The following is a 22,752-nucleotide window of genomic DNA, read 5'->3' as shown; positions in this document are numbered from 1 at the left end:
GGCTAACAGTTTTATTCTAATAAACTTGATTAGATTCACCCATAGGTGAAGTCCGTGGGATCTTGAAACCTGTCAGTCGTCCAGTAAGAACTGTCCATGTGTGACATATACGCGACTGGTTTGTGTGGCCGTACACAAGCGTTAAAAATAGATTGCTTCTCCTTGGATAGCTCTTAGGTAGTATTAGAAATTATGGTAGCGTTTAGCAACACGTTTTAGTTGACATTTTAACATTAAAGTAGGAAGATGCTTTTATGCTAGCCCCGTTTTTTCTTTTTAGGGAAAGATTTAGCTGTGATTTGGAATAATTTCCTTTTTAAGCAGGCGCTGTCTTTTAAGTCAAAAGCTGCCCACACTTGCAAACCTAAAACCTTCATAAAAGTTATGCCAAAATATGCTTGTTATGATTCTATTTCTAGAGGCTTCTCACACTCAGTGGGATATTGTTGAAACAGCAAGGGTTGTACGTTTTAGTGGCAGGATTTTCCCTCTGGCTTCAGATACCACTCGCTCCCTGCTTTTGAGCTATGTTTTTAATACATATATTTAAAGTAAAATAACAATAATAAACTCCCCTTTCCCCTCACAGCTGCAAATTTGCCTTCCAGCTTCTCTGGTTTTGTTCCCAATTCACAGAATATAGTAAAAAAACCTTCCAGTCTTTCCTCAAATGTTTTCTCCATGTGGTTAGTGCTACTGCTTCGTGCTCCTGTTTTCAGCTGGAGCTGACCGAGCAGAAAGCTTTTTCTAGATGGAAGAGATGAACTGCGGTGGGTGCAGGGTGGGTTGAATTAATTCAGAGTCCAATTTATCATTGCTAAAGATTTTGGGCAGTCAGTTTCAGCAGCACAGTTTGGGAATAATTTGCTGCCACTGCCTAGATTGTAAGGTAATGTTATGAGCTGACTTGCGCAGGTGCGTAAATGAACACGTGGATTGCTGAGAAGTGTTGGGCTGATGTGTCCAAATTCTGCCTTGCCTTGTGAAATTTTGAATAGGTATGCTGAAGTCAGCAGAAATATTCCTTGTGGAGAACACTTTTGGCCTTGGAACATACTTTTTTCTTTTATGAGACTTGGAGGATTTTTTTTTTCTCTCCAAATTTAAGGTCTGTGACTTTTTCGTACTGTGGACTATGCTACATAATACTGTAGCATTTAAGAACTCTTCTTGTATCTTTGTGACTGTAAAATGTCGCTGTCGAAGCTTTCATAGGTGATAAAGAGGAATTACAAAGTTTTAGGTGAATTTTAATAGTATAACTTATTTCTGGTGTAGTTCCTTTTGGGGGGGGGGTCTACGCATGAAGGAAAACCCCATTTTTTTTTTGTTGCTGTGTTAGGTGTCAGTTGGTGAAGACTGGGGTGGTGTCATAAACTATTTAAAAAGACTACAGTAGTGGAAGCTAAATGTCTTCATCTACTATCCACTTCGTTAAGACTGTGTCACACTTCCATTTGTACATTAAGTGTTTTGAAGCGATTTCTCATGTGCTAGAGATAATGAGGCCTTAGTTTCATTGCAGTTAGTGGGCTACTTTCAGGAAAAGCCAGTTCTTCAGTTTGTCTTCAGGGTGTACATCTGTCATAATTCTGCTTTCTTCCCATTCTGTCTCTGCAGCTGTTCAGTGCAGTTTATTGTAGTGACACCCGTTAGCATGGTTACAGTTAATTGTCGGTCAGAGTTTGAATTATGCACTCTTTGTACCCAGAGGTTTTATACAGCCCTTAAAAATACTTCAGTAAGAATTGTGCTACGTAAAACCTTTGACCCGAGGATGTAGGTTTTTTCATGTATAATTATTTTAAAAAATCTGGTTCTGTGTAGCTATTTGCATAACAAAGACTGACACACTTTACATCTTTCTCTTTGATCATCTCTCTACTTGGGGTCAAACTAAGTGAAAAATGTTCTTAACTGTGCAGTAATAGCATAAAAAGTTCTGTGGTGTGTTGCACATGAGTGTAAGTGTGTGCACGCTGCCGTGCCAGTTTTATGGGATAATGTCTGGATTTCTGCTCTGAGGAAGCTAGGAAAAAGGATTTGGATTTTTTTCACTCTTATCTGTGCAGTTCCTGGGACTACAGTGTGGGAGAAAAAAGTAAAAGGAAAGATCTTGGCATTTCTGTCCGGTGTGGTTTTTGGGGTTTTTTTGGTTCTTTTAAATTAATCTCCTGCAGAGCTAAGAATGGAGGAGCATGATAATGCATACTGGTAAAAATAGTGAATTTGCTGTACTGTGTCTTGTTGCTCATTCTAACCCATTGCACTGCATCTGCCAGCCAATACTGGGAAGTAGGCAGAAATGTCTGTATTTCTAACTGTGCCTAGTTATGTGTGTACAGTTAGATGTTTGTTGTTCGCCTCCACAAGAATGTATAAATCCAAATGTTATTTTGTGGCCTGACATTAATTATATTGGATTATCATCTAGTCATTTCATTTGCATAGCATTTTACAAGTATTTTGAAGAAGGCTTAGTGCTGTCTCCAAAATACAGTAGCCAGAAGAAGCCTTTCAGATGTTGTAGTCTTGCCTTTAAAAGCAACCTGAGCAATTGTACCTTGTAAGTCCAGAGTTACATTTGTACGTTTGAAGTTTGTACCTAATCAATAAGTAAAACCCAGAGCTTAGCTTTGAGAGCTAGCATGCTGAAAAGGATGGGAAAGCTACTGGTGATGCATCTCTGTAAAGCACAGTGCCTTCAGCCTCTGGAGCAGTGCAGCAGAGTGCATTGCAAGCCGTGCCAGCCTCAGCAGTACTGCCCTGGTATGGCTAGCTCATCTATGGGTGCTTGGTGGCTAAAAAGTCAAGGCCTCTGCCCTGTCTATGCCATTTATTCTGGTGGTGTGATTGCATGAAGTGCTCTTGGATGCTTTGTCCGCCCTTGGAAATGCGGTAACGTTGCCAGCAGGGTCATGGCTGTTTCCATAAAGCTGTATTTGGTTGAAGGCTGGCAGCACCTCTCCTGGGAGGGCAGGCTGAGAGAGTTGGGATGGTTCAGCCTGGAGAAAAGGCGGCTCTGGGAAGATGTAATTGTGCCTATCTGAAGGGGGCCTACAGGAAAGATGGAGAGGGACTGTTTATCGGGGAGTGTAGTGACAGGACAAGGGGTAATGGGTTTAAGCTGAAGGAGGGTAGATTTAGATTAGATGTTAGAAAGAAATTCTTTACTGTGAGGGTGGTGAGGCACTGGAACAGGTTGCCCAGAGAGGTTGTGGATGCCCCATCCCTGGAAGTGTTCAAGGCCAGGTTGGATGAGACTTTGGGCAACGTTTTCTAGTGGAGGGTGTCCCTGCCCACAGCAGGGGGGTTGGAACTAGATGATCTTTAAGGTCCCTTCCAACCCAAACCATTTCATGATCCTATGATTTGCCTGACTCTGCTCTGCCTCCCCAAATAAAAGGGTAAATGTTATAATAGAGTTCTTAGGAAAAATAACTATCAGCGTGCTGTATGTTGGTCTGTCTGATTTCTGAAGGGATGGTTTTAACGTGAAGAAACAGTCATCTTTCAAGGAAATGAAACTGAAATAATGTACAAAAGTCCCTGGGCTGTTAGGAATTGTCACTGAAAACTTGGGGCATGTTTGGCTTGGTGATGCACCGGCTTTTGTTCCCTTAGGGCTGCTGGACTCTGTAGCAAGCATTGGGCTTACTCTGCAGGTGAAACAGTATATGGGCAAATGCCCTTTTGGGGCTGGTGGAAGGATTTGGGAAAAACAGCTGTAGAAATGTTTGTGATAGAAGACACAAGGTTCAAGGGCACTGCTTGGTTGACTGCTTTCTTACTTCAGAGAAGCATTCATTTGGCGAAGGGAGTTGGGAAGTTGTTCTGTGGCATGTGTGGGTACAGTGAATGTTTTGTGGAGACTTCTGGACGAAAGAGCGATTACGTGGTTGCACGTGGTTGTTGAGAATTGAGCTCAAGAGCCTGGGTGGTCTCTTCCTGTCCTGCAAGTATCGCAGGTTGACTGCATAGTTTTTACATGTTATTGTTATGAATCTTAAAGCTTGGCTTAAATGTTTCACCCTTTCTATGCTTGCATGTGAATTCTCTTTGCTTACAGGTGTAATGATCATAGCCAATTCCTACCATTAAACTAGCTGTGGTACAATCAGTCTTGATGAACCTGCCTTTACTCCTGACCTGTTGGAATTGACAGATCTACTTCAGTTTCAGAATATGTTTTAATGAGATCAGAGTTGGATCAGATGCCTTGTATATGCACCTGAGTACATTAAGTGTATGTCAATATACAGTTGAGTGAAAAATACCAACATTTTCATGACTGTGAAGAGTGAGAATTTCAAAGACAAGCAATATTGCTATTACTCAAATCTCACATTAGCAAAGGAAAGAGAATGAGAGAAGTAATTTTACTGAGAAGTTTGATAGTTTTTCCATTCTGCCTTTTTCAGTATAAAAATACTTAAGGATGTCCCCTGAAGAATGAGTAACTATAGGGTTTTTTCTTCTTTTTTTTTTTTTCCTTTTTAAGATTAAAAAAGCATTACTTGAATTCACAGTATTCTCTAAACATGCTGGGAAAACATGTATGTCTGTGGTCAAACGGGGAAAGTGTGCACCTTCAGTCTGCACCTAACCATCACTATCCATAATCTGTGTTTATTTTTAATCAAGTTCTTGCATGACTTTGAAGTCACCATCACCGATAGTCTTTGAAGCAGAGGTACTGTGATACTGTTAAGAGCAGCAGCATTTCAATCTGTGTGATTGTAATTCTTATTAGCTGTTCCAGTGTTATCTCTAGAATGTGTGTTCTGAACTGTGGATGTGAACAGCTGGTGGGAACAGTTTAAAATTATTTTAGAAGTTGAAAAAAGCTGTTTTATTACTTGTAATGACAAAAATTTTAGGGGGTTAATCTTACGAGGTTTGAGACTTGCTCTAAGAAGCCAAATGCTGCTTTTCCATCATTGATTTAGCTCCCTGTAAACTCAGGTTAGGTTCAAAGATTGGAAAGTGAGATCCCTGTATTTTAACTTTTTTTTTTTCTTTTTTCATTCCATATGCATCTATAAAAGAATCTCCCGGAAGCTTCATCAAATAGGGTATTTCTTTAAATGTTACTTTTGAGAACACAGGTTTTCAATGTGGCCAACTTCAGAAACCTGACTAGCGTGGACAAGGAGGTCAGCTGCCTTATCTAATACTCTGTACTCCAGGAAAGTGGCTTCTGTTCTGGCTTCTCTTGTTTCCTGAAGAACTGTGGAGAGTGCTTAAATTGGGAGGTGTGAATACCACTGTCTCCTTTAAACAACAAAAAAGATGTTTAGTTTGTTTTTTAAAGACACATGGTAGGAAGGAGAGAAGCTTCCAGGTCTTTCCTTATTTTGTGAATTTGCAGAAAGTATGGTTAGGAGAAAATGAACTCAAAATACACTTATCCAAAAAGATGTGGAGGAGCAGAATTTCGAATTTTCATGTTGATTGCAAGCTCATGAGTGTGTCTCAGTTTATATGTGCTTTGTTATTTTGCTTTATGGTGCATATTACTTTTCAGACCATGTGGGAATGAACCAAGAAGTGAGGATTTTGACCAGGAATATACAAGTTATATTTCTGAGATAACTTACATTTTCTGTATTTTCTTCCATATCCTCTTTACTTTGTTTATAGGAGGTATTTCCATTCTAACTGAGTACGTTCTTTTATGTTGATATTGTTAATATTTCTTTAAATTACAGTAAAAGTATGTGAAAACTGGAAAAAGTACCTTACAGAGTAGATATTTATCCCCCTGGTTTTGACCTTGTGGCAGCTAATTGATTTTTCTGTTCTATCTTAGCCTGTTTTGGATCTGAATGTTGGCTATCTTTATAAGTGACTGTATAAGAATGGCTCTGGATCTATTACATTTGTACCAGATTCAGATGATTTTGATGGTCCAGGCTGATCTGTGTATTTATTTATTCATTGGCAGCATTTCTGTCTGCCATACACACGAAGTTCTGGTCAGCTTCAAAGCAATTCTTTCAGAGACAATTCTTCTAGCACTGTAAGAGGTTGTCATTTTTGATTGTTTACTTTCTGGCATCACACGTTATATGTGAACTGTTACTCTGTGAAATGATGAGAAAAGGTCTTGGTGAAACGAACCATTTGGTTTCTCTTTAGTATTAGTGAGCAAAGTTTGCAGCTCAAAACTGTTACATATTTCAAAACCAGCCATATTAAATCCTACTCTGGAAAGTCACTGTGTTGGAGAGAGGCTTCCCCCCAGCTCTGTTTGCACGTATAATATGAAAAAGGAGGCAATCTTGCAATGCTTGGGCTCTAGCTACATTAGGTTCACTGGAAGTGTAAAATAGAGTCTCAGGTGTTCAGTTGCTTGTGATTTGCTAGTGATGATAAAATGAATTCCCTCAAAAAAATGCCTGTTTCTTTTTATATGAATCACTTTTGGAAGAGAAGATACTTTTGTGCTTTTTGGAAAACAGTGTCAGGCTTTGATTAGGCTTTTTGGATTTCCTCATTTGGGGACTTAGTCTTATAAAAGTTGAAAGTATTGTTGAGTTTACTACAATGAGACATGTTCTCAGCGAACGAAGTAGTTAATTGTATACTGAAGGGTCAATGAAAGGAGTTTTGGTGAAAGGTTTCTGGGAAATCTCAACTCACACAAAAATGAGGTCAGATATTCTGCACCTACCCAGAAGCAAAAAAGTATTTTGGCATCTGATTTCCAAATCTGTGCTCCAGAGGTACGTATGAGGGTTTTGCTGTTAGCAGAACACTCAGACCTTGTTGATAACACAATTGATAAGAGGTAAGCAAAGACTCGGGATTTGATGTGCATCTAGAGTCCTTGTCAGTTTAACAGTCAGTGCCTTTCTGCACTCATCATGTTTTTTCTGTTCTTCAGCTTGGACTTTTTAATAGCTTTTTACATGTAAATGCTGACTAGCTATTTACAGCTTCCTTAATTTTTCTGAATTTGGTTTCATTCCACAGAGAATACAGGTGAAAATACAAACGCCCTGTGAATAGCACTTAAAAAGATGCAAAGCTTTGTGCCTTTACATCACTGGTTCATGTGCAGTTGAACTCAATATTGGTAGAAGTCTGGTAGTTTGGAGGAGCTTCTGTGTAATCAGTTGGGGGTCTGATTCCGGAAAAACAGTTAGTGTTAGGCGTGGTGCTAGAAATGTGTCTGCTGGAGGAAGTAACTCTCTTACCTTAGAGGATGGTGCCTTGCGGGGCATAGGTGATGCATGTTTCATTAATCTGGGAAAGCTTGGCTTGCTACTGCTGATGTTTCTTTTTTATATATGTAAGTGGATGACTTTAATCTTTGATTTCGTAAATCCGATGCTTTAAATGGGAATAAAACGGTTTAAAAAACATATTAGCCAAAGTAAATATTTACACAAACAGTAAAAATGTTACTGTATTGCAACTCTAGTGTCAGAATGGGCAGGGGAAGTTAAGCGCATTGACTGCAGATGTTTAGTGATTTTTCAGACCTCAGAACAAAATATGCTTTTGTTTTGGGGTGAAGGTGTTTGGTGGGGTTCTCATTGATACTCTGCAGTTTTGTTCACCTGCTCATATGATGACTGCCTAATGAAGCATTCTTGAGATATTCACTGTTCATATTTCAGATGCTGTTTAAAGTTGTTTGTTTTCCTTTGTGTGCTGTAAATCCTCGAATGCCATCAGAAACACAACTTGATGACTGCGTATTATTATCTTGGGTTAAGTGCTGTCTCATTGCTTTGCAGGCTGCCTGCTGTTTCCCGTGGAGATCATGAAACGACGTCGGCTTCCTAGCAGCAGTGAGGATTCTGACGACAATGGCAGTAAGTGCTCCTTTGTTGTAGAGTGCAGTAGGTTATGAGTTTGAAAACACGTTTTAGTGCAGTGTTTTATGTGACAGAGGCATTTTGCAGGTTGGTCGGACTGGTAGAAATGTGTATTATAAGGATCTAGTTTTGAACTCAGTCATTCTGAGCACAGGTGGAGTACATTCAGGATCCCCCCACTGTATTGACTACACAGTGTTAGTTAATAAGATAAAACGAGAAAAAGTTGGTCGTCATCTTTAAAATCTTTGCAAGCAACATAATTTCTCATTACAGGGGCAGAATTTGCATGGAAACATCTGCTGACATTGTCCAGAGCTTAGTATTTAATAGAAGTTTGCATTAGGGTTTTAAATTTGCTTCAGTGTTCTCTGCATACTCTCTTATGCAATGAAAAGGTCTATTGCTTCAAACTTAAGTAGAAAAGATTGATGTTGCGTAAAAGTTGTTCCTTTGTTTGATCATCATCTTACTTGATGAACAACTTTCAAGAATTTGAATTCAGTAAATCAGTAATTTGGATACAGAATATATATTTTTTTTTTAGATGCTTCTGTACTGACAAAACTAATACTGAACTCTGTATGGTGTATATCTCTCCTGTGTTTGGATTCCATGGATTGATAATCTTTCATTTAAGCAGAAAAAAAAAAAGAAGGGTGGGGGGAAGATAAAATTGCAGTTTGGGAAGTATGCCAAGGTGTTTTATTTGCCAAAACAAGCCAGTTGATTGTACTCAACAATAATGCAGCTTAGTCAGTTGTCAGAGAGATTTTTCCTGGTTTTAATTTGATCTGTCTGGATGCACATCTTCAAATCTGAAGTCTTTTGTGAGGTTTCAGTCTGAAATGTAACCGAAAATGATCAGGGAGGTTTTCCAGGTGTTTTTGAAAGCTTTACTCTGAGAAGATAGCCCTGTGCTGCACTGTGGGCCTGCACAGGTGACTACTTCACCTGCACTCATTGCTTAGGCGTGTCTGTGCTGTGTGGGTCTGCTCAGGTATGGCCAAATCTGCACATTAAAAGGACCTTAGGCAAACTATTGCTGAAATGAAGGAGTGGTAAAAGGATTGGAGGAGGTGAGAACTAGCAAGCTGATTAGGAGTTAGTCCAAACCAAAGATTGAGTAAAATCTGGTAAAGAAGTGTGGGATTTGGCTTGTTTTTGGAGAACTACCTGCAGCTGGGGGATTTTGGAAGAAAAAAAGCCCAAATCAGACCTGTTTTTTCTTGGTTAGAAGTTCACTTGTGGTTATAAAAATTGAAGTCAGTGTATTTCCTCAAAGGTGACGTGTACTTTGCCAAAACAAAGCTGTGTTTTTACTTGTAAAATAGACAAGTAGCAGCAAATACGATGTCTTTTGCTAGAATTTTGCTTTACTCTTTTTTCATTCCCTAGCAGCTTTATATAATAGTGTTTCATTTAGATAAGTGTTTCACTCTTATCTGGTTTTTTTAGTCTTTGATCCCTTCATGTGCCTTGTGTCACAGGCTTTACCAAATAAAATATGAAGCAGATAATCTTGGAATTGAAGTTCTGAAATAGATACAGTTGACTTATCTGTTGCTGATTATAATGCTTGTTTGTAATGTCATTTCATATACAACTATCTGGAATAGAGCTGTTGACTTACTGAATTATGTTGTCCAAAAAAATGTATTTTTATCTGTTCCATAGATCAAGATCTAAGAAAATGAGTTAGGAAAAGAAAAACAAACCCTTGCCCTTTTATGATCTCTCTATTTTAAAGCCTAATTAATATGAATAACTATTTGTTGAATAAATTACATGGCAAAAGGCTGTGAAATTTTGGAAGTATTTTCAAGTATTGTGTGAAATATATACCACTTCCCTTTCATTACACTTTTTTTTCCTTGACTTGATGATGTTTTTTTCCCCTTGTGAAGTTACTGGGCAAATACAGATACAGGTTCCTGTGTATTCGTTCTATCACTGTATACATGTTCAAAAAGGTCAAGGGTTAATAATCAGAAACAGAGATAACGTTTAATGTACAGTCAGCATCTTCAAGGCTTTTTGTCACACTTCCCTGAGAACAATGTCTGATGCTCAGGCCCTTTCTCTCCACTTTTCCTGTTATGGGACATACCAATAGTTCTTTGCAACTATGTTTGAATATCAAGGGTCTCCCCTTACAGGTTTCACCTTCATTTAATCTTTTCTTGTCTTTAGTAGAATTACCGACTAGTTTCACTATGTTAATTTCTGTATTATTCCTTTGTCAGTAGTATCTCTGATTCACAGCACTGATACTAGTGTTAGAAGGGTAAGCAAATTTTGTTGCCTAAAGAAATAAAAGATAAAAATTTCTGTGAATTTCTGGCCTCCGTGTTGAAGGCTTTAAGTTTTTCACTAGCTATTTTTCCTTCTCAGAGTTTCCACAGGCAGAAAACAATTAAATAGACTATTCTGAGCACTTCAAACAGCCGTCTTCTAATTGAAAAGTTGAAATTTTAATCAACTCTTAGTTGGAATCCTATTGCCAAACATCTGCTTCCCTTCAGTCAGTGGCACCTCTTGACCCTCCAGTGCACTTCTTGCATTCCCATCATACTGAACTCGATAGTCCTTCAGCTTAGAGCTCAGCACTGCTCTGCCTCATCTCGCAAGGTGAGGATTGGGGCTCCAACTGTTGGGTTTCTTCAGTTCTGAAGTTTTCATACTACGCCTTAGACTCTGTGATCAGGCATCTGAGATTCATCGTGAGTGTCACTGGATAAATGTTGTTGGAGTAGTCTGAATGATGATGCTTGTCTGGGGTAGACTCCAGTGTGTAGACTAGTGCCACCTGGAAAACATTTTGGCATGAAGAAATACACATTTTATTTTACTGAACTCAGGAACCTGCATATTTATAAGGTAATAATAATGGAATTTATCTAAAGAAAAATAAATGAACATATGAAGATTGTTTTCCATTAGATTACTAAACTGAATCACTTTCCTTGGTAGTCACAAGGTGACAGAAAAACAAACGTCATACCCCAAGCATAAAAATGTATTATACTGAAGATATAAGCATATCTGTAGTGCTTCAGAGGAAGAAAAACATACTCTCGTTTTGTGAGATGAAAGAGGGAGAATCGTTTCCATTTAGGAGTGAAATACAGAACAGAAGAATGCTTAACAACATAACTGCAGTCCTAGTGTACATACATGTGTTCGCTGACTTGTGTAAGATATTTTAGTGTGGGTGGTTATATATTATTTGAAGTATTTTAAAGCCTTGCAGCTTAAAGACAGAACCTTTGCTTTTATTATCATTTACTTTTTGCACTCTGACTTGATTCTTTCCCAAAACCTAAGTGCAGACTTCAAGCCCCCAAAAGCATTTATGTCCTTCAGCCTAACTACTGAAAATCGTTGAGCTGTGTCCCTGTAAAATCAGAGTTCTAAATCCTTATTTAGACATGAGGCCAAAATAGCATATTTGAAGCACTGAGCAAGAGGTGTCAGTGAAAGTTGTGCACAGCAGTTCTGCAATAAGTCCCTGGATATCTTGAGTGTGTTCTCTGAGATTTCGTTTTCTGAAATTATAGGTCACTTTTGAACATTTTATCCATGAAATATAATTGAATGAAAAATGGCTGCAAGCATAGTTCTGGATTTTGAACTTTTGTCTAAATAGAGAGGAATGATATTGGGAGAGGCTTGGAGAAGGGTTTAAGATTATTGGCACCTCAAAGTAATCCTTTTTTTGTCATCTGGCAGCTTGTTAGTTTCCGTCCCTTTCCAGATAATGTATTACAGCAACTATAATAGATGTTAATACTAGCCAGGTCCATTATAAAAGCCTTGTGATGTACATGCCATCTTCTTCAAAACCTGTATTAAGTAAATTAGCAATGTTTACCTCAAAGTCAATTATGTCCTTGTTATCTGCATAGCAGGCTAGGGGTTTGATGGTTTTTTTAAGCGATTTTTGTTAGATTGTATTTCAGCTTGCTCCTCCATTGCAAAAACTCCTTCTCTTTATGATTCCAGGTCTTACTCTAATTAAATGTTAGATTCTGAAGCCGTTTTATCTTTCCTGCTCAGCGTTTGACCTGACTTTTTAGCCTCATTGGTCCGTAAATCTACAAAGGTGGTTTGTGCTGAATATCCCATGTGCTTTGTTTCCTGGTGAGATAAAGTTGTGCAGTGGAGTAGTTTCCATTTATAGCTTCAGGGCACTCCTTTTGCACAAATAGCTTGGACACGTGGACACATTGTGTTTGAGACAAGATCTGAAGCCCAGACAATTGTATTGTAGGCAGTTGGGTGAAATCCAGGCCCTCCTTGATGTCAAAGAGAGTTTGGTCACTGTTTCCCATAAGGAAGGAATTCATTCAGAGCATGATTTTCTTCACACTTTACTTGCTCCCATGGTGCCTCTTCATTTATTCTTGGAAGGATTATCAATTCATCATACTCCTACATGGAGAGTGTCTGAAAGAAGAGCTGAAGAGACTTGCAGATGAAAAATACTTCTAAGATTTACAAGGTTTCACATCAGTTCTGAGAAATGAAAGATTTAATACTTATGGATTATGGAATATAGTTCTGTAATTTAGATGGACCCTTATTCTATCATTGCTAAACAAATGCTATTTTAAAGTTAAGCATATTTTGCCAATATCCATTGCTCTGACTGAATGATGGTGATCTTAGATTTAGAAAGGGCTTTTCATCCCAGTGGATTCCCATTGTGTTTGAGGTGGATCCCAGAGTGCCTTCACAAAGGTTGCTGAGTACATAACCTTAGGTGTGTATGTCATTTACCACAGAATTGCAGCCGCTGCTGGCCTGAAATGTGGCGATTACTTAGCAGTGTGTGCAATGCCATGCATCATTTTATGAAAAGGAAGTGAAGAATATTTTTTGGTTTTCAGTTGAACTGGCTGGTAGGCGAGGGATGGTGATTAAGCAACAGAACGTAACGTAGTTACAGTGCTAGAATTTGGGCAGAGCAGCAGTTTAGTGGTCACTCTGTGCTTTTGAAAAAGGGTTGTGGCATTTAGAGTGATGACAAATGGTCTGAACTAGCCTCTTACCTGAAGGTTAGGCTCACTGGGGCCGGGTGGCTTTTGATAAAGCCGTTACGCTTTTGAGTACTCTGGGAGAGTGATTTGAAAGACTTCTGGGCTGATAGGATATTGCATCTGAGGGAGGGACATCACATAATCATCACCGTCATTTTTGGAGAGGCAGGTGTTTCTTTACAAGACTGCTAATACTGAGTATACCTAACCCCACTGGAGTTTTAAGGCCTGACAACATCATGTTATCAACCTATGGATGCTTGCTTGAGAGGTTCTCAAATTGACTTTAATAACCTGTATTAAACTTGCGCTAAAACTTTGTATACTGTTGTGGTAAAACATTGCTACAGCGGGAAGCCTTGGGCTAGGGAGCTAGAGTGGCACTTGGGTGTTGTGATAAAAAATAAGATGGGGTCTAGGAATTCCTTGCTGTTAGAAGGGTGACATGTGCCTGTGCATGGTTATGTGTGTGTTCTTTGAGATTATAAAACTGAAATGTGTGCTACTGAGAAAAGGGATCATAGGAGGGAACTTGTATGGAACTGCTGTGGCAGGGAGCTGTGAAGGCTGTTCGTTATGTGTATCAGATACTGAGCAATTGTGCAGCGTTGTAAAGCGCTGCAGAGATCGTATGGATCCATGCATTGTTCAGCTGCTGCGGTTGGGTAGTTGTCAAATGACACTACATTTTGAGTGGGATCAGTGTTGACAACAGATAAAAGGCTGTTACTTTTTCTGTTTTGATCTTGAATGAGATTATTGTATAATAATACGCTATTATATAAAGATAGGGAAGATAGATGGGCAAATCCTCCAGCAGCAGAAACATGAGAAGGGGAATTTGGCTGTGTGAAACCATGTCTTAGGTGGTGTTTGCGTACATGCTGCTTTCTCTATGATAAGGCCTGAAGACTTCTGCACAGACAGCTCTTTCTATACCTAATATCATGGAAAACTGCCCTTAGAACAGTGTGCTTCTGTTTTATTTGTGCTGGAATTTGGATCTAGACACATGGAGTTATGTCTGAGTGATATAAAGCCTTCCTGTAGAGAGTTGTGGGCCAGGCAGTAAATGGGGAGACTCTGAGCATCTATGTTTTCTTTTTAGGCTACAGATCTTTCTGACAGTGTTGGCAGCAGCACCTAGTTGGTCTCAGAGTGAGTTGAGCAACGGTTATAGGCATCTGGAAATGCCAGTGTTAAGCAGAAGTGACAGCCAGCCATACATCCATGTCGGGGTTGTTTTGCTCTGTTGTGCTGCCTGGTGTAATGGTGTAGCGGGAGTGTATTTACAGCAAGAGAAGTGCTTTCAGACGCCCAGTGATCTGAGGCTTTGAAGTGTTCAGAGGCTGTAGCAGCAGGTAGTTCTCCAGGGACACAGCTGGGTGCCTTGCAGGTGGCTTTACAACAGCCTTGTGCAAGATATGTAAGAGCTGAGCCTTGTGTTGGGTTTGCGTGGCAGGGTTTTGGTAGCGGGGGGGCTACAGGGGTGGCTTCTGTGAGAAGCTGCTAGAAGCTCCCCCTGTGTCTGACAGAGCCAATGCCAGCCGGCTCTAAGACAGGCCCACCGCTGGCCAAGGCCAAGCCAATCAGCGCCTCTGTGATAACATATTTAAGAAGAAGAAAAACAGTTAGAGCTTTTGCAGCCGGAGAGAGGAGTGAGAAGATGTAAGAAACTCTGCAGACACCAAGATCAGTGCAGATGGAGGGGGAGGAGGAGCTCCAGGCGCCGGAGCAGAGATCCCCCTGCAGCCCGTGGTGAAGGCCATGGTGAAGCAGGCTGTCCCCCTGCAGCCCATGGAGGAAGGATGAGGGGGTGTAGCGATTCCACCTGCAGCCCGTGGAGGACCCTACGCCGGAGCAAGTTCCTGGCCGGACCGGTGGACCCGTGAAGAGGGGAGCCCACGCCAGGGCAGGTTTGCTGGCAGGACTTGTGACCCCGTGGGGGACCCCACGCTGGAGCAGTTTGCTCCTGAAGGTCTGCACCCCGTGAGAGGGACTCCATGTGTTACATACACCCTGTAGCGGTATTATAAAAACACTGTATTTACTGTGTAAGGTGTATATAATAGCCTAGGGGAATGGAAAGTTTTCCTACTTGAGTCTTGGAAGTAACCTTTCCAGCACTACTAGTGTGTTAAAGCTTTGTCTCTCTTGCTGTGAATTACACCTTGTTAGTCATGTGGGACTTCTTTTTGTTTTTCGTCTGTAAGTGGATAAATGCAAAGGGAAAACTGAGACATGTAGTAAGAGTATGATCCTCCTCCCGTTGTTCTCAGTGATGAAAACCTTTTAAAACATACGGACACCTAGGCCATCAGAAAGGATCCTAACTATTAAAGAATCAGAGTGGTCTTGGTGTATCTCCTGGAGTGATGACGCTAGCTAGGCTACTATGTTCATTCTTAACTTGCACAATCATGTAACTGGATGTATTGGGTCTAGCTGAGATGGAGTTAATTCTCCCCACAGCAGCCCTCATGGTGCTGTGCTGTGTATTGGTAGCTAGCAAACTGTTGATAACACACCAGTGTTTTGGCTACTACTGAGTAGTGCCAGCACACATCAAGGCTGTCTTTCCAACATTTCTTTTTCCCCAGCAGCACGCTGGGGGTGGGCAAGATCTTGGGAGGGGACACAGCTAGGACAGCTGACCCAAACTGACCAAAGAGATATTCCATACCATATGACGTCTGCTCAGCAATAAGAAACTGAGAATAGGGGGAGGAACAGGGCGGGGGCATTCGTTGTTTTTTTTTACAATGTTTGTCTTCCGGAGTAAGGGGTACGCATACTGAAGCCCTACTTCCCAGGAAGTGGCCGAACATCGCCTGCTGATGGGAAGTAGAGAATAATCTTTTGCTTTTTGCTTTGCTTCCGCGCGCGGCTTTTTTTGCTTTAGCTACATTAAACTGCCTTTATCTCGACCCACGAGTTTGGGGTTGTTTTTTTTTCCATCCTCCTTTCTCCCCTCCCTGCCTTACTGAAGAGGGGAGTGATAGAGCGGCTCTGGTGGGCACCTGGCCCCCAGCCAGGCTCAACCCACCACACTGGATAGGCACTTATTAAGACACCTTTTATCTCTGATGCCTAGTGATGATAGGGATGCATGTTTTGGATGTGTTTGTTTAGCTTCATGCTTTGGAGCTGTGTATTTTTCATATTAACTGTTGCTCACATGGCTTTTGGTACCATGGGCGCTCTTAACATCTCATTAATTTTCCATCTGTTGTAGAACTCATTTCTCCTATGATATATATATATGTATATAGTATTACCTTAAAAAAGTTTTGTATTTTCCAAATCCCAGTGATTCAGACTTCCCTTAGGATATTTCCGTTATTTTACCAAAACTGGATTTAACTCTGTCTTGATCTTCATTTTTTTTTCTGGTCTTGGTGATCCTAATCCAGTTTGGGACTAAGGCTAGTATTCAGAAAACTGTTGATGAATATAGTTGGTTTTGGATACTTATTGCAAGAGGATAGTTTTGGTAAAAAGTTTCTGTAGTCTTTCTAAAATAACTTAATTAAGTTCATGTGCTTTTATAATACAGAAGAGCTGTTTTGAATCCTGTGTTTGTTTTGACCACAGCAGATTGTTCCTTCCATATAATCCAGGAATGATTCTTACTTCATGTATTTAGATGTAAAAATCAGATCATTAATCAATGAAGTAGCTGTAATTGCCTGTGAACTTTTTCTTTCAGTGACGTTCCTCTTCTGGAGTAGGTATGAAAACATGGAAAGGATGCTTAAAAGACAAATATCCTTCATTTTTCTCCTGCACTTTTTATTGGTATGCTCAGAGTGGATGGATTGTTTATTAATGAAAGCAGCTTTGGGTAATTCAGTGACCTGATCTTGGCACTGTTGAAGGCAGTGACATTTTGCCATTAACTTTAATGGAAGCAGAGTTGAAACTCTTATTTGAGATTTCAAAAGTAGTTAAATTTAATACTGTTATAGGCTGGATATTTTACTATCATTTGACTGGCTCCTTCAGTTTCTTGCACTTCTGTGTCGAAGTGGTGGTGGTTGTTTGAGTCTGTGAATGCATGCCTTATAGTTGGGTTTTGTTTATTCAGTGAGTAAATGTTGCCCCTATCGAAGTGAAGCCCTTGCCAAAGGTCATCTGCTAGCTACAGTTACAGATCTTAGTGAGTAGTAAAATCTCAGTCCCATGAGAAATTCTTCCACCTTTTTATCCTAGTATTATGTACAGTCAGTTTACACTGCTCAGAAAAATACAACAGTTTCTTCAGTAACTTACTAAAAACATTTTGTGTTTTCATTGTGCATTCACCGGTTTTATATGTGTTGTGGTTTAACCCCAGCCAGCAGCTAAGCACCACACAGCCACTTGCTCACTCTCCCCCGGCGGGATGTGGGAGAGAATCAGAAGAGTGAAAGTGAGAAAACTTGTGAGTTGAGATAAAGACAGTTTAATAGGTAAAGCAAAAGCTGTGTACGCAAGCAAAGCAAAACAAGGAATTCATTCCCCCCTTCCCACCAGCAGGCAGGTGTTCAGCCATCTCCAGGAAAGCAGGGTTCCATCATGCGTAATGGTCACTTGGGAAGACAAACGCCATCACTCCGAATATCCCCCCTTCCTCCTTCTTCCCCCAGCTTTATATGCTGAGCATGATGTCATACAGTATCCCTGTGGTCAGTTGGGGTCAGCTGTCCCGCCCCGGCTGTGTCCCCTCCCAACTCCTTCTGCACCTCCAGCCTACTTGCTGGTGGGGTGGGGTGAGGAGCAGAAAAGGCCTTGGCTCTGTGTAAGCACTGCTCAGCGGTAATGAGAACATGCCTGTGTCAACAACACTGTTTTCAGCACAAATCCAAACCACAGCCCCATACTAACTCCTATGAAGAAAATTAACTCTGTCCTAGCCACAACCAGCACAATGTGCAAGGAAACAGCTATTACAGAACTATGTAAGAAACTATTTCTTCCCTTATTCATTGTAGGAAGTTAGTTGGCATGGAAAAAATCCTCATTACAAAATATCCTGAAGAAGGCTGGCAGCAATTGAGTTGTCTCTTATGCGTGGAAATTTTACATAGTGTGCTTTTGTATAGCACTTTAAAAATGTAATTTAAAATTAAGATTCTGTAGTTTTGATGCTAAGAGTTGACCTTTCATGTTGCATGGAATAGTTAATTAATCCAGTGGCCTAACCCTTGCGTACATGGACTGTGTCTAAAACACAAGTACACATATAAGACACTGCTTTGATGTGTAGCATCTGCAGATGACACAGTAAAGAAATGGAGATGGAAGATATGGTAGGGATTATTTTACTCCTCACCTTTGTAGCTTCTCTGTGGCATGAGAGAGACGTGGAAATCCATCTCTTTAATACCCACGTTAAAAAAAAAACCAACAAACCCCATATGCTTGCTTACTTGTCTTCAGTTTATGGTGAGTTGTCATCAGTGCTGAATTAAAGCACACGGGTAGAGATCCAGAAGTACATCATGCTGCTGCTGCTGCTCTAATTTTGCCAGATGCATGCATTACTTGGGAACAACTGTATTAAAGCCTCCACACTCGCCAGCTCCTCTCCCACAGAAACTTCAGAAGCAAACACCATTTTGCCAATACAGCTCGTTGTTTTTAATTCCTTATCTTGTATGTGGGCTCCCTCCCCTAGGTCCAATGGCGTACAAAACACTCAGATCCACAAATGAATTAGAAATTTCAAAGTGACTGACTTGCTGGTGCAGTGGTCTAACTGGTTGAATACCTCAGTGGCAGATAGTTGGTCAGATATTAATGTCTTGCTGATGGAAAATATCGGAACCCATGAGAACCAAATACTAATCTGTGTGGGTATGTATGTGGTCTAAGTCTTCTAGTGAGGCTGTTGATTAAAGAAATAGCATCTGTCTGAATGGTAAAACTTTAATATTTATATTGTTATATTGCAGGAAAAATCTGTTTTTCTGTTGTGAATTTTAGCTTTGTATCTGTCACTTTTGGAGTACTTTCACTTATTCCCCTCTGACTTTTTTTGGTTGAGTTTGGGTACGGGCTGATAGGATCATCATCAGGAGTTTATACTGCTGCTTGTGTTTTTTTCTTTAGTTTTCAAGAGAACATTTAAATGGAATGGTAGATAAATGATCTTGGGAGTCTGGCTTTCTACACAGATCAGTAAATGGCAGTCGGTCACTTTTTTTAGTTTCTTTTTTCCCTTTACAGAAATAGAAAATTATAATTGTAAAAAACAGGGGCTTAGGAAAAGTGCCCATGACTTTTTAAAAACCTTTCAAATAACCAGCTTTTATATTAAAACACTAACATGTGCTTAAAATAATCTTTCCTGTGTTCTTACCTCAGAAGATAAGATTTTTATCTGTTCACAGACGTTGCTTCAATTTCAACCATTATGCACGTTCTGCGTAACGTCTGTTATTCATTGCTGTGTTACAGAGTGGTTTTTATTGGGGCAGATTCTTTAATGTATTACTAACTGAAAAGAAAAAACAAAAGCATAACAACATAACAAATTCTTCTGATGACTTGTTACTCGGTCATGTCTTTCCAGTGAAAGTCTTGGACAGTTACTTCACTTTGAAAAGGATTTTTAATAGCTAACTTATCCCATCCTATGCAATCTGTTTTTGAACAATGTTTTCTGATCCCCAGGAGGTTTCTGCTGGATGACGTGAGGTGATGGTGCTCCTGTGGACTGTAGCCTTACACTTTCTAGTCCTACGATCTATGTGCACAGGCAGTAAAGAAATTAGCAGTGTGGGAAGGCCTTTGCATCGGTTCTGTTTTATTTGTCTGCAATTAATGACCAGAGTTGCAAAATTTGCGTTCATCCTTTGGAGTTCAGCATGTAGGTCCTAGCTTCCCTATCATATAGACCTTATTACAAGTCCTTCATCTCTCCAACCCATAGGAATGTATTGCCTTTTTTTTTCATTACTGCTGTGTAGTTGGTAGTGGGAAATACTTGCCAGACTGTAAGACTGTCAGTCTTATTGAATGAAAATGAGTTGATTTGCACAGATATAATACACTTTGGTGTCAAAGCACTACCTTGTCAATGGAGTGTAGGTTCTTTCTCTTTCTCCTTTTTTCCTGTTATAATATTTCTGAAAGCTGACAGAGACTCTGTCAAAAGGTTTCAAGGCAAAAAGGTATAATTTGTTTGGAATGTAATGAATAATTATGCAGACAAAAATTGTACAACCATACTGAGAGATTTGCTCAGGAGAAGAGACAACAGCTTGTTTTGTGGGCTTTACATGGCACTGTGCTTCATTTCAAAAAGGCTTCTCTGGTAAAAATTGGGTAACCGATACAGTTACTTAGGACATCAGTACATTAGCTTTAAAGCATACATCTCAGGCTATCAGCAGGCCTCCTGGTTCAGTTATTAATATGCAGAAAGTGGTTTACTGATGCAGAGGGGAAAGCATGTTATGAAGTAGTTTTCTTCAGATGCTGGGTGGAAGGCTGATAAGTGCAGTGCAGCCAATATATGCGTGTACCAGTAGAAAATTATAACAAAACCAGAAGAGTGATCCTGGAAGTTTACAGCTGAGTGACTTTTATTTTCCGGTTCATTATGAAAATCTTTTGGAGGTTGGTCACAGAAGCCTGACTCTGGCTTGCCTTACTCATACAGTCCCACTGAAGTCAATTGGTCTTCTTGGGTGTGCGGAGAGAGCAAAGGCTTTTATTGATAAAAGGCAGCAGTGCCTGCAAATGATCATTTCTGTATCCTAGGTCTGTCCACCTGGTCCCAGCATTCCAGATCTCGACATCGGAGGAGTTCCTGTTCCAAACACGAAGATCGAAAACCTTCTGAGGTATTTGTGGAATTTGATTTGCATTTTGTTACATCTATCAAATATGAAGCTGTACACATATTCTGGTAGTGGATCCATGTCTTCTGATGTACGTTTTCATTTCTTTTTGCTACATTTTAGCTGGCATCTGTCTGCCATCCCCCCGCCCTTTTTTTATTTGCCAGGAGATTAGGGAGTTCAGTTGGTGGCACAGCCACTGCCAGCACCAGTTTCTATCTGTGAATTTTGTTATAGTCTGACACCCATTCAACATAGCTGCGGATTCTGTCTTCTAGTATTTTAGACATCAGGGTTTCTTTCTAGCTTGATTTGTGAACAGTGGAAAATTTACATTAGGTGCATTTATTTCATAGTTGGTATTAGGTCTTGGTATGTGATCTTTGTTAAAGTGCTTGTCAGACTAGAAATCTGCTTCCTGACAGTTCTGTCTTGCATAGTGCTTTGAGGAAATCCTATCAAGGGAGATATAAATCTTTGAACTTTTCAAGATGGATCAACTGTTAGTAACACATAAATGCGATCCAATTCTTTGGGAATAGTCTTGCTGAATCTCCCTGTCTTCAGGCAAATAGTACACTGCGGGCTTTGTAGAGGCTGCAAAAAAGCATTAGCTTTGGGATATGGAATTTCTTCATTTAACATATTGCCCAATACGTGTATTTCTGATGCATTAGTGAGTGATGTTGAGAAAATACATGCTTTATTAATCTCCCTGATGACAGCATACCTCAGTCCCAGAGAAGAATTTTCACAAGAATCACATTCATTGCTCAGTGTGAACTACACCTAGTACTGGTGTTTTCCAGTCTTCTGTTTTGATTGTTGGCTCTTAAAGACCTTTTTTTGGTGAATGTGGAGACGCCTGGTGAATTTTTTCTTTCTGGTGATAGGCTTGCTTTCTTTGGCTGTCTTTTGTACATTCCTTAGAAGTAGCCCCTTAGACCCAGTTTTGAGAATTATCTCATGGAGAACTACCTATCCAGGCTATCAAGAAATAATCTGAGATAATTATGAATCTTGCTGTTGATTTCTCTGTGTTTCTGTTTTCTCCTTTCTCTTTCCTTGCATTTGTTTTCAGAATCTTTGCAGTTTTGTGCTGTTTTGTCAGCCTGGATGGACTTCTCATATACTTCCCTTTAGCTTTGTTCCACAGGCTTTTCCCCCCTCTCCCTCCATTTGCATTGTCTCTGCTCGCCACAGCACGCTATTCTGATGATAAGCGTGCTGGCAGAAAAGTGACACTTGCTAAACTCCCCGGGTGAAATCCTGGTCTCATTGAAGTTGATGGCAGAATTCCCATTGACTTCAGCATGGCCAGGGTTTCACCCTTTAGCTTTGAAGTGTTCAGTGTTTCTGAAAGCCAGCACTTCTGTAAGCTCTGCTTTGCTCCGGGCAGTCTGATTGCATCAGAAATTAGAGCAGAAAGAATGGTGTCACAGGGCCAGTGGCCTGGGAAGGAGTTTCTTGACTGTCAGGTGCTGCATTAGCTTTGCTTTTGAGGGAGTTTTGCGACAAATTTGTCTGAGAGCCCGAGTTATTTTGGCTCTCAGATTGAGCAGGTTTTGTGTCCCATTTTGTATTTTTAGTCTTCTTTTCATTTGCCATTTGATTGCTTTAATTCAAATTGCTTCGAAGTGCAGAATCCCCTGGCCAGCTGTGCTTGCTTGTTTTGTGAGCCAGTTTGCTTTGTTGCTTATTTTTTCACTTCTTGATTGGAGCCTCCCAGGACTTGTAATTTGATTGTTTAAAACATTTCACTATATTTCATTACCTGCATTCACTCTTTCCTTCATGTGGTTATATTATTCTTTATTTTTAAATGTTGGCAGTTTTTCTGAACATGTCAAGACAAGTGTTAAGAAAAACATAATGATTTTATGCTATTTTTATGACAAAACTAGAGCGGAAACGGAAACATACTGAGGAGACAGAAGTAGGATAGTATGTGTGTGTTGGGTGGACAGGTTTCAAGATGTGCAGTATGGCAAGGCAAATCACACTTTGAGATATTCTCAGAAGTATAATTAACCATCAGGTTCACTGTTTCCG

General features: G+C 40.1%; 1 protein-coding gene across 21 annotated transcripts in view; it reads left to right on the top strand.

The window, feature by feature from the left end:
* Positions 1-22,752, top strand: part of JADE1 (jade family PHD finger 1) — a 148,340-nt gene that overhangs the window by 103,740 nt on the left and 21,848 nt on the right. For 18 of the 21 annotated variants that reach the window (XM_054825329.1, XM_054825328.1, XM_054825330.1 and 15 more), the window contains 2 exons: positions 7,749-7,826; positions 20,621-20,703. In XM_054825329.1, the coding sequence (XP_054681304.1) occupies positions 7,749-7,826; positions 20,621-20,703 (161 nt within the window). Of the gene's footprint in view, positions 1-800; positions 5,256-5,282; positions 7,298-7,727; positions 7,827-20,620; positions 20,704-22,752 lie in introns of those variants that run through there. The other 3 variants (XM_054825343.1, XM_054825336.1, XM_054825335.1) reach the window with 3 other exon arrangements.

This window comes from Grus americana, chromosome 4 (assembly GCF_028858705.1).
Source record: "Grus americana isolate bGruAme1 chromosome 4, bGruAme1.mat, whole genome shotgun sequence".
NCBI lineage: Eukaryota > Metazoa > Chordata > Aves > Gruiformes > Gruidae > Grus > Grus americana.
Note: the sequence above shows the minus strand (reverse complement) of the source record. Positions and strands in the feature narration are given on the sequence as shown.